This window comes from Agelaius tricolor, unplaced genomic scaffold (assembly GCF_023055355.1).
Source record: "Agelaius tricolor isolate 1412-34295 unplaced genomic scaffold, bAgeTri1.0.p SCAF_31, whole genome shotgun sequence".
Lineage (NCBI taxonomy): Eukaryota > Metazoa > Chordata > Aves > Passeriformes > Icteridae > Agelaius > Agelaius tricolor.
In genome coordinates this window covers 115,936-127,922 of record NW_027269291.1, presented here as the reverse complement: position 1 = coordinate 127,922, position 11,987 = coordinate 115,936, and the positions used below count along the sequence as shown (strand labels likewise).

Sequence of the window (11,987 nt, the reverse complement as noted above, 5' to 3'; positions counted from 1 at the left end):
GATATTCGGATATTTGGATATTCCAGTATTTTGATATTCCCATATTCAGACATTTGGATATTTGGATATTCAGATATTCCAATATTCCCATATTCAGATACTGCGATATTCACATGTTCAGATATTCCAATATTTGGATATTCCCATATTCAGATATTGGGATATTCCAATACAGACAGTTCCAGGTTTTCTGGCTGAGCTCATTCCCCAAAAAAATCCACCCCAGGGATCCCTCGGTGGGACCCTGGAAGATCCCAATCCTTGGCTGTTCCCATCTCCAGGCCTAAAAAAAACCCCTAAAAGAGTAAAAAACCCAAAAGAGCAAAAAACCCCAGCCAAGAGTGAGCCGTGCATTGATAACGGGAGGGGCAGGGGACACGGAGGGGACCTGGGGCAGCAACGCCAGGAATTTGAGATAAAATGAGTTTATTTGATATTAAAATGAGTTTATTTGGGATAAAAAACAAGTTTATTTGGGATAAAAACCAGTTTATTTGGGATTAAAATGAGTTTATTTGGGATAAAAATGAGTTTATTCGGGAAGCGCCTCCCGCCTGTGCCCTGCCCACTGCAATATAAATAGAATACACGAATTAAAAATAAATATATTTATAAATAGAAAGCATTTCCATGTCTCAAACCGCGTCCCTACAGACACACCCCACGTGGAATCCCGAGTGGAATTTCGCCCTTTTCCCAAAAAATCCCCTCCTGGCGCTCCCAGATTCCCTGGGAAATGACGTCTGCACTCATCCCCCAGCCCCCTTCCGCTCGGGGGGCTCCGGCTGCTCCCCCAGGTCCCCCCTCGGGATTTTGGGGAAAATTCCCTGGGATTTGGGGTTTTCCCAGAGCCTTTCGGGATCCCCTGGGAGGGGCAGAATTCCTGAAATTTCCTCCCCGCTCCGCTCCTCCCTCCCGGCCGAGCTCAGCCCAAAGGTAAAATGGCTCTGGCTCCGTGTGGAAAAGGGAATTTAACCCCAGGATTCCCAGAAAAGCTCCAGCGCCGCTGAAAATTTGGGGAATTTTTCATTTTGGTGGCCCCCAAACCCCTTTTCCCGAACAAAGAGGGATTTGGGGGATTTTTGTTGGAAAATTCCCTTCAGGAAATTCTCTCCTGTGCGAAACCGGGGGGGGGAAATGTGGGGGATTGGGGTGGAAAATTGGGATTTTTTTGGTGCAGGGGAGCACCCATGGGTGCTGGAAAAAGGGGGAGAACCCGCAGGGATCCCTTTGGGATCAGCGGGAAAAGCGATCAGGTGATCCCCGCTTGCGGATTGGAGTAATTTTAAATTTTTTTTTAAATTTTCTTTTTTTACACGCTCGCTCAGGAATGCGCTTCCTCCTCCTCTTTTCCTCCTCCTCCTCTTTTCCTCCTCCTCCTCCTCCTCCTCTGGGATCGTTGCTAATTTGGGATCTCTCGTGCTCCAACAAATCATTATCATCAAATTTCGGATTAAAATTAAAAAAAAAAAAAACCCAAACAACCCCAAAAAAAAAAAAAAAAAAACCAAAACCCAGAAGGAGAAGAACAAACCCAACTTTTCATGCGGGAGACAAAAAAGGGGCTGGGGAGGGAGCGGAGCCGCCGCTTCCCTGCCCCCGGGAAGGTTTCCCTGGGAACAGTTTCCCCAAAATTCGCCTCCTGAGCAGGAGCTCAGACCCCGCTCCAGCGGCCTCAGGTTCGGAGGGACCCGCCACAATGGAGCCCAGCGCATAAAATCGGAATTTTTAAATTATTTTTTCCCATTTCCCCCCCTTTTGCAAAGAGGAATCTGCAGCCTGGGGTTTTTGCAGGGTTTTTTGTTTGGGTTTCTTTTCTTTTCGGGATTTTTTGTGGGGTTTTTTTTGTTGTGGTTTTTTTTTTGGTTTTTTTTTTTAGGAAAGCACCGCAGGAGAGTTGCTAAACACCGAAGGAACCTTGGGATTTAAAGTTGGAAATAAAGTTTAGCAGCTCCGAGGTGTGAGAGAGAATTCCCTTTTTATTCCTCTATTATTTCCCATTTTAAAAATTTATTTTCCTCTCTCTAATTTTATTTTTCTTCTTTTTTTTCCTTTTTTGGGGTATTTTTTCCAAATTTTTATTTTCCTTTTTTTTATTTTTTTTCTCCTGGGTTTTTTTTTTTCTTTTTACCTTTTTTTTTCCCTTTTAACAAAGAATTCGAATGGAAAAAAAAAAGACACGAAGTGAATAAAGACGATGTGCGAGTAAAAAAAAAAAAGGGAAAAAAAAGAAGAATACAACTCTCTCCGAACTCTCTTTTTCTCCACCGCTGTTACTGTGGACGCCAGCTAATAAATGCAATTAATTAGCAATTAATTAATAAGCTGCAGGATGAATTGTGGCCGAGGCGATGACTTCGAACAAGCCGCCTAGAAGGAACATTTTTCACGCTTTATTAAAAATATTCCTCCACACACCCATCCCAGAGGAATCCACATTTGGGAAGGCGCAGCGACCTCTTCAACCAACCCAAAAAACCATCGAAAAATCCATTTAAACCGCGGAAACAAAGCGGAGGCGCCCGCGCTGCCGCCACCTCGGAACCACGGTGATTTGGGGATTTTATTTGGGGCTTTTCGAGGGGGGAACCGCGGTGCGGGGGGGTCCCCATTGTGTGCGCGGGGTTTGGGGAGGGGGCGCGGGGGAAATTTGGGGTTCGGGGACACCCGATGGAGCCGGGGGCGTTCCCGGGGGTGTCCCCGGAGGGAACGCGGGATCCCCCCCGCGCCCCCCGAGCTTTGTCCGCTCCGGCTCTCGGGTGATTTACACCGATCCCCCCCCCCCCCCAAAAAAGGGATTATTTGGGAGGCGGAGGTGGGTGCGGGGCCGGCCCGGGCGATGAGAGATGTTTGACTTCTTAATTTTTTTCTCTTTTTTTTCCTCGCCGGGGAGGGGGCAGACGAGGAGCCGAGCCCCGGAGCAGGAATTGGGTGTTCGGGAGATGTTGCCAATCCTCAACCGGAGCGTTTGAAAGCGAGATCGGATTTTTTGGGGTTTTTTTGGGGTTTTTTTCCCCTCTTTTCCTTGTTTTTTTTCACCTCCCCTCCCCCTCTGGCCCCTCTCCGGAGGGATGTGTGTGATCAGCGAGTGGAAACACAAATGTCCTGATTTTCCTGATTTTCCCTGCCCCTCTTTGAGAGGGACAAAGTGAAAAAAACAGCAAAAAACAACCTCGGAAAAATGTTCCTGACCTGCGAGGGGACCTTGGGGATCGCTCCGGCCACCATGGACTACAGCGTGCAAGCCCGGCCGGGCCATTTCCACGCCGGCTACCAACAGATCGAAGGCATCAACTTGGGCTACTTACAGATCAACGGCACCCAGATGTTCGCGCTGGCCCAGGTGCTCAGCGACCTGTTCAAGGACATCCCCAGGACCACCATCAGCAAGAAGATGGAAACCTTAAAGATCAAGAGCCGTCGCTGCGACCTGGCCGAGCTGCGGACCCTCAAGGCCATCAACTCGGTGCCCACGCGCGCCGTGAAGTGCTCGCTCATCTCCAAGGCGGACCTGGAGGCTCTCTGCACCTCCTGCAAGAGCCTCCGCCGCAGGAAAAGGAGGAGGAAGAGCAGGAGAAGGGAGCAGCTGCTGCTGCCGGGCCCCGGGGAGTTCTTCCCCTGCCCGCGGCCCCCGCCCTGCAGAGCCGGCGGCTGCTGCGGTGCCCCCGGCCGGGCCATGCCGGCCCCCGGCCCGCAGCAGCTCCAGCCCGCCCGGGGGGGGCTCTTTGGGGGGGTCCTGGCCGGCTGCCCCCGAGAGCTGGCGCTGCTGGGCCCCGCGGCCGCGCAGCCCTGCGCGCTCCCAGGGCCCGCGGGCCGGCACCGGCGGGCCCCGGGCCGCCCCCGGGGGCTCCTCCCGCTCGGAGCGGGGCCCGCGGCCGCCAGGAAGGGCCGGTGCCGCGGCTTCCCCGCCTCCAAGCGCCAGGGCACGTCCGCCGGCTACTCCAGCGACTCGGACTCCAGCCTGGACCTCGCCGCGTCCAGCCCCGCCACCTCCAGCGACTCCTCGGAGGAGGAGGAGGAGGAGGAGGAAGAGGAGGAGGAAGAGGAGGAAGGGGACAGCTCGTGCAGCAGCGAGGAGGGCAGCTCCTCGGAGTCGGAGAGCAGCTCGCTGTGCAGCGGGGACTCGGTGCAGAGCACGCGGTACCGGCAGGCGGCCCTGCCCCGCTTCCAGGCCCCCCGGGAGCCGCTCGGGGAGGAGCGGCCGGCGGAGCCCCCCCCGAGCAAGGCGCTGCGCCCCGACCCCGAGCTCCTCTTCCTCTCGCAGCACCTCTGGGCCCGCACCCTGCGAGCGTCAACTTTGGAAAGTTTGAGCGCGGCCGCAGCGCCGGGGGCTCAGCCGGGGCTGTACGCGAGGCACGAGGCCTCCCCTGCCTCCTCCTCCTCCTCCTCTTCCTCTTCCTCCTCTTCCTCCTCCTCCTCCTCCTCCTCCTCCTCGCCCCCTCCCTCCCCGAGCAGCAGCATCCCCGGGGGGGCCCCGCCACAAAAGGAGCGCGGCTTTGGGGACGCCGGCGGGAAGGATTTGCACAAAGACGCCTCGAACAAAAGCTCCTCGTTAGAGCGGCCCAGCGGAGCCTCCCCGGGGCCGGCGCCTTCCCCCGAACCGGCCCCGGAGCTGCGGGCGAGCCCCGCTGCCCTCGGCGAGCCCCGGCCGGAGCATTTCGACCGCTTGATCCGCCAGTCCAAGCTGTGGTGCTACGCCAAGGGATTCAACGTGGACGGGAAAGGTTTGCGGCAGGGCCGGGGCAGCCCGGAGCCCTGGAGGGGAGCGGAGCTGCGGTTCCAACCCCGCGGAGGAACCGGGAGCCCCGCGGCGCTGCGGAGCCGCCAGGACGGCAACGCCAAACGGCGGCGCCTGGCCAGGGTCACCGAGAGGCAGCGCGGCCCCTCCAAAGCCAGGCCGCCAAAAACTCCCCGCAGGAATTCCAGGAAGGGAAACGCTCCCTGCAAGGCCAGCCCGCCTCGGAATTCCTTCAGCCTGATGGGCAACTTCCCCTGCACGCCCTCGCTGGTGGTGGGCGAGGACGGGGACCTGTGCCCGGCCTCGTCGCTGGGCGGCAAAAACTCCTGGGCGCTGTCCAAGACGCACCCGCTGTGGCGGTGGCACCTGGGCGGCAGCGCCATCCCCGTGCCCCCCAGCCTCAAATTCCGCGGCTGCGCCAGCCTGGAGGATCCCTGAGCAGCGCAGGACAAATCCCAGGAGCGCGGGAGGTGCCCGGGATGGGAGCGGGGCCACCCCAGCCCCGCGTGGGGAAGGGGCTGCCCGGAGGAGCCGCGCGGGGATTTGGGGCTGATTTGGGGCCATTTGGAGCTGATTTTGGCTCGATTTGGGTCTGATTTGGGGCCTATTTGGAGCTGACATGGGGCTGGTTTGGGTCCGACTTGGGGCTCATTTGGGGCTGATTTTGGCCTGATTTCGGGACGATTTGGGTCCGATTTGAGGCTAATTTGGAGCTGGTTTGGGTCGATTTGGGGCCGCGGGCGCTGCGGGATGTTGGGTTTGGGAGGAGTTTTAGGGTGAGGTTAAAGCGCGCGAAGGAACACAAATAATTTCCCAAAACCTCCGCGCGCCTCTGGAAACGAGGGAGGTGATTCCCAGGAAAGGGATTTAGGGATGAGGCGGCTGCTGGGAATGAGCTGGGAATGAGCTGGGAATGAGCTGGGAATGAAGGAGCTCCCGCCGCCCTGACCTCCCGACCCTACTCCAAAAAACCAAACAAGTCCCAAACCCCAGACCTCGTTTCTCCTTTTTCCTCCATAAAAATTGGATCAAAACAATAAAAATCCCACGCAGGAAAGGGAAAACTCCCGTTCCTTTCAGGGCCGAGTGGATCCCGGGGAAAATGTGGAAATTCCGGAAAATCCCGGTTTTCCAGCGGGGTGTTCTTGGTGGAGGGGCAGGGAGGAAACGCCAACTTAAAAAAAAATCGGGAATTTCGGGAGGTTGGGAGAGAGCACGAGAGGTGGAGAGGGAGTGACTTGAAGCTGCTCCATGGAAATCTAAAGAATCTTTTTAAAAAGTGGTGGAAAAGGGGGAAAAAGTGAGGAATTTGTGGGATAATCATCCCTGGAAAAGGTTTGAATCCCGGGAAGAAAATCCGGGAAAATCGGGAATGAAAGGATTTGATCCTCGCTGGAATTTCCCTCCCTCCCCTGCTTGAACTTTTCCAAACCTTTGGAAATTCCCGATGGGATTTCCAGCCCATCAAGGCCCCCAAATCTCTGCTTTGGGAACTTAAAAAACCCAAAAAATCAAAGCTATTTTGGGGCTCTTTGTTGTTTGTTGTTTGTTTTGGTTTTTTTTTTTTTTTTAATTTCCTGAGCTAATTTTTTTTTTTCCAGGAGAAAAAAAAATTCCCGGCTCTCTCCGGGGGTCCCGCTTGGAAAATTCGTACTTTTCTCTGCAAAATTTAGGCCCGAAAACAAAAAAAAATTTCAAAATTAAAAATCGCTGCGCGGGAAAAGGGAATGATTGAAAGGAATATCTTCGCACGAGGCCTGCTTGATTTATTCCTATTTTAAATTTCATTTTTAAATTCCATCAGCGCCTTAAAAAATAAGGAAAAGAAAGGGCCGGGGGGAGGGAAAGGGATTTTAAATGCCGGGAATGTTTGGGATCTGCTGGGCGCCGTTTTCTCTGGAAGTGGCGAATTGGTGCTAAAAGCGGTGTTTGTTTAATTTGGGTTTTTAGCGGTTTTTTTTTTGTTAAATCGGGGTTTTTTTTTTGTTGTTTATTTCGCCCCCTCCCGCTGAGCAGAGTAGCGGAAAATTTCCTCGGCAAAATATTGGGATTTTCGAGCAGTTATTCCCCAAAAAAATCCCCCAAACAACATGAAAACGTGGTGAGAAAAGCGGATTTTAGGGCAGGTTTTCCATGGAATCCCCATGGAATTTCGGGTGGGGTTAAAAATGTATATTCTATTAAAAAAAAAAAAGGATTTTAAAATAATTTGAGGGTGGGGTTGGAAAAAAAATCCCGGGATGCACGCTGGGAATGAATATTTATATTTATATTTATAATCCTATAAAAATAATAGAAATATATATTACAAATCATATAAATATATTAAGAATCCTATATGAGTATAAATATAAATATATAAATATAAATATTTAAATCCAGCAACCTCCAGGCCCCTCAGCTCCCCCCCAAAAAAACTCAGGAATATTTTTCCAAGGGATAAAATCACCTCGGGAATTGCGGGGGGAGTGGCCCAGATTTTTATCCCGGTGTAAATACGGCTAAAAATCACTTTTTCTATTAAAAATTCACATTTTGGGCAGAGATTTTCTTCATTTCTCTGCTCGTGCATGGGGTTGGGATGTAAATAATTGTGAGTATTTGTAAATATTCTGTAAATCTCAATAAATTCTCTGTAAATGTTCTGTAAATATTTGGGGGGCTGAGAAAAAATTCAAAATACCTCAAAATTTTCATTAAAAAGGCAACTGGAGCAGCAGAATTGCCCAACAATAATCATGAAAATAAGAATTATCATCCTGATGTTAATTATGATAATTCTTGCTTTGGTTTTGAGGTGTTTAAGGGGATTTAAGCTACCAAAGAATAAAAAAAAAAACAAACAACTTTAAATAAGAGATAGAGTGAGGGGATGGAGTGGCAGTGGAAATAAACATAATAAAAGAAATATAAATTTAAAAATAAAAGAAAATACAATTTTTGGTCTGGAATCGCTTGGTTTGGGGTGCAAATCAGCAAATCTGGGGTGGTTTGGGGGTAAAATTTCACTTCCAGGAGAGCCAAAGGGAGGGGAATTTTCATTAAGTGGGAGAAAGGAGCAAAAGATTGGATTTTTTTGGTCATAAAGTCCATTCTTGTGTTCATTTTTGGTTGGGGTTGGAGGAAAGCAAAACAAAGATGGGAAAAATAATGGAAAACCCCAACTTTGCTCCTCTGGAGTGGAAATTCCCATTCCTTTGGGGTAAAAAAATCTCATTCCTTTGGATTAAAAATTCCCATTTCTTTGAGTTTAAAATTCCCATGTTTGAATTTAAAATTCCCATTGCTCTTTTTTTTTTTTTTTTTTAAATTAAAAATTCCCCTTTTTTCGAGGGAATTCCCAGCTCCAGTCTGGGATGCAGGGAGGGATCGGGATGAGCTGTGGGAACGGGAATCCGGGATGAGCTGCGGAATGATGGATCCCAAAGGCAGGAGCTGCAGGATCCCATTGGGGTGAGCTCCAGGATGGGAATCCCAATGGGATGCGGTGGGGAATGGGGATCCTGGATGAGCTGTGGAATGATGATCCCAGAAGGATGAGGTGCAGGGAGTGATGATTGATCCTCATGGCATGAGCTCCAGGATGGGAATCCCAATGGGATGTGGTGAGGAACGGGAATCCGGGATGAGCTGCGGAATGATGATCCCAAAGGAATGAACGGCAGGATCCCATTGGGATGAGCTCCAGGACCAGGATCCCAGTGGGACGAGCTGTAGGACCAGGATCCCAGTGGGATGAGCTCCAGGACCAGGATCCCGCTGGGATGAGCTCCAGGACCAGGATCCCAGTGGGATCAGCTGTAGGACCGGGATCCCAGTGGGATCAGCTGTGGGACCAGGATCCCAGTGGGATCAGCTCCAGGATGAGCGTCCCGCTGGGATGAGCTGTAGGGGCAGCTCGGTCTCCCGGGTTATTCCCAGGTCTGGGAGGTTCCTCCCTTCCCCTGCGGACCCGGGGACCGGACGCTCTCCCGGTGCCCCGGGGGCTGTGGGCACACCCGCGCCGCTGCCGCCCTCCGCAGGGCGCCCTCCCACCGCCCGCCCAGACGCGATTTTGGGGGAAAAAAGGGCATTTTTAAGCTTCTCCCAGCAGAGGTCCCCAGCTGCCTGCCCAGCGGCGCTCCCTGGATTCCGGGGGAATCCTCCGGCCCAAAGGGCTGGAATGGAATTCCCGGGGGAATTTCTAATTCCCGATAAATTAGAATTTATCCTCAAAATTTGTTCCCAAGAAATAGAGGAATGCGGCCAGGAAACTGCTCCTGGGTTTTGTTCTGGGTCCAAGGCAAGGGGAGTTTCCTGGGATATCCCAAGGGTGACAGATTTTGGGATCTGCAAGGTGCAATCCCAAAGAAAAATTTTCCCAATATTTCAGAATTATTCCACTTCACTCATTCCCTGAAGGTGTAATCCCACAAATAAATATTCAAAATATTTCAGGATAATTTCTCTCTACTCCTTTCCTGTAGGTGCAGCCCCATAAATAAACATTCCCTGTCCCGGGATTCAGGGATATGCCACTTCACATCCTTTATTTGGGAAGGAAATGAAATAAATAAATTTATTTGTTTTAAAATTTGGCGAAGACACCTGAGGTTACCGAAGTGACAGAACCCTCCAGGGGGAAACGCCCCCACCCCAACACCACAACTCAGCAGCAGAAAAGGAGAAAACGCCCCCAGAACCCCCAAATCCATCCCGGCAGAGCGGACCCTTGACAGATCCCTTTAAGCCGAGCTTTGGTGCCGCTAATCTCGGTTTCAGTTTCGGGTCCCGCCGCTATTTTGGTGTCACCGCTGCCACCAAGGCAGGGCGGAGCGGAGGAAGGGGAGAGCGGGGAGGGTTTGTCTAAATTAGGAAATCACCCCAAAAATCTGCAGAGCAGGGCCACAACTGCTCCACACCCTGCTCGGGACCGATGGTTTCAATTTATCCACTCATTAAATTAATGTGAAGCTTAATTAGAGCTGGTTTTAGCTCCTCTGGGGAATCCTCAAACCCATCCCAAACCCCTTCACACCCATTTTGGGCAGTTTCATCAAAATTTCCCATTCCTGGGACTTGCAAAGTTCCAAAATATATTTCAGCCTCGGGACAGATGTGAGTCAGGGTTGAGCTGATTGGTGTCACTCATTAATTACTCATTAATGACTCATTAGTTTGTTCTGATCCATGCTGGAGCAGTGCCGGTGACTTCTTCCACATAATTTTGGGGGGAAACCTCAAAGGTGCCAGAATTTGGCTGCTTTTTGTCTGCCAAGGGCCTAGTCGTGATTAATTAATTAATTAATTAATCAATTAATCACTCAGCAGTGATTAATTCCCGGGTCACAGCCCCAAAACTCCTAATGAGCAACTGGGGGGGGGGGGGGTGGGAAATTCCAACTCATGGGAAACCTGTCCCACCTTGTCCCCAGCCTGTCCCCTCCTGCTGGTCCCTCAGGGCTTTCGGAGGGCTCCAAGTTGAGAATTTTCTGGATCTGAGGAACTGAGGGATCCTGGATGGTTTGGGTGGGACGGGACCTGAAATTCCCTCCAGTGCCACCCCCGCCACGGCAGGGCCACCTCCCCATGCCCCAGGATGGCCCAAACCCTGTCACACCTGGCCGGGGACACATCCAGGGATGGAGCAGCCACAGCTGCTCTGGGAATTCCATCCCAGCCAGGAACTCCTGCCCCAAATCCCGTCCATCTCTGCCCTGCCGCAGTGGAAGCCATTCCCTGTGCCCTGTCCCTCCATCCCTGTCTCCTGTCCCCTCTCCAGCTCTCCCGGAGCTCCTTGAGGCCCTGGAAAGGCTCCAGGGTGTCCCTGGAGCTTCTCCTTGCCAGGCTGCAGAATCCCGAATCTCCAACTTGTCCTGAGAGAGGAGGGATGGAATCCATGGATGGATGGATGGATGGATGGACGGATGGAGGGATGGAGGGTGAGGGTCCAGATGTGCCCCTTGGAGGTTCCCCTGTGTCCCTCCACTGCCCGGGGCCGCTCCTCTCTCCCCTCTCCCCCCCGCCCTCCCTCCCCCACTCCCCCCTCTCCCCGTTCCCCTTCCCGTTTCCTGCGCCCCCGCAGCCCCGGGCCGGATGCGGCTCCGAGCCCGAGGGGCCGCGGGCGCTTCCTGCCCGCCCCCGCCGCTGCCCCGGGCCCTCCCCGTGCACAGCAGGCACCGGGCACCGGGAAACGGGCACCGGGCACAGGGCAATGGGCACCGGGCAATGGGCACCGGGAAACGGGCACCGGGCACAGGGCAATGGGCACAGGGCACCGGGAAACGGGCACAGGGCACAGGGCAATGGGCACAGCAGGCACCGGGCACCGGGCAGTGGGCACAGGGCACAGGGCAATGGGCACAGGGCACCGGGAAACGGGCACCGGGCAGTGGGCACAGGGCAATGGGCACAGCAGGCACCGGGCACCGGGAAACGGGCACCGGGCACCGGGAAACGGGCACCGGGCACAGGGCAATGGGCACAGGGCACCGGGAAACGGGCACCGGGCACAGGGCAATGGGCACCGGGCAGTGGGCACCAGGAAACGGGCACCGGGCACAGGGCAATGGGCACAGGGCACCGGGAAACGGGCACCGGGCACAGGGCAATGGGCACCGGGCAGTGGGCACCGGGAAACGGGCACCGGGCACAGGGCAATGGGCACAGGGCAATGGGCACAGGGCACCGGGCAGTGGGCACAGGGCACCGGGAAACGGGCACAGGGCACCGGGAAACGGGCACAGGGCACCGGGCAGTGGGCACAGGGCACAGGGCAATGGGCACAGGGCAGTGGGCAGTGGGGACTGGACACCAGGCAGAAGGGGTTGGGCACCAGGTACTGGGTACTGGCCACAGCACGGTGGGCAGAGTGGTCACTGGGCATTGGGCACTGGGCAAGAGGCAGCAGACATGGGAATTTAATGGGAATTTAATGGGAATTTAATGGGAATTATAATCCTTTCAAAGTTCAAGTCCGAGGATCTCCGTGGGCAAGGGAAGGGAGGAAATCCCGAATCTGATCCTGGGACAATTCCAAGTCTCCAGGATACAAAGGCCAGAATTCCTTAAACACAAAAGATAAAAGGAAAAGGGGGGAAAAAAAAGGGGGGAAAATACAGGGAGAATCCTTGGAAAAAAGGGAGTTCAGGGTGAGTGAATTCCCGCCCCTGCAGGGATTTTCAGGGATTGGGATAAAGGGAAAATCGTGGGTGGAATGCTTGAGGGGTTCTCAAAAAGGGTAAAAAAACCCCAGAATTTTGGGGTTTGG

At 53.4% G+C, this 11,987-nt stretch overlaps 1 protein-coding gene across 1 annotated transcript; it reads left to right on the top strand.

Moving 5' to 3' along the window:
• Positions 1 to 775: 775 nt before the first annotated feature.
• Positions 776 to 7,584, top strand: EPOP (elongin BC and polycomb repressive complex 2 associated protein). The gene is made up of 3 exons (XM_071450811.1): positions 776 to 936; positions 2,156 to 2,549; positions 2,894 to 7,584. Exon 3 carries the CDS (start codon positions 3,182 to 3,184, stop codon positions 5,174 to 5,176), a length of 1,995 nt encoding a protein of 664 aa, XP_071306912.1. The 5' UTR covers positions 776 to 936; positions 2,156 to 2,549; positions 2,894 to 3,181; the 3' UTR covers positions 5,177 to 7,584.
• The last annotated feature ends 4,403 nt before the right edge of the window (positions 7,585 to 11,987 follow it).

Excerpts from the sequence above, each read along its gene's own strand:
- EPOP (XM_071450811.1), top strand. The coding sequence starts at position 3,182 with ATGTTCCTGACCTGCGAGGGGACCTTGGGGATCGCTCCGGCCACCATG.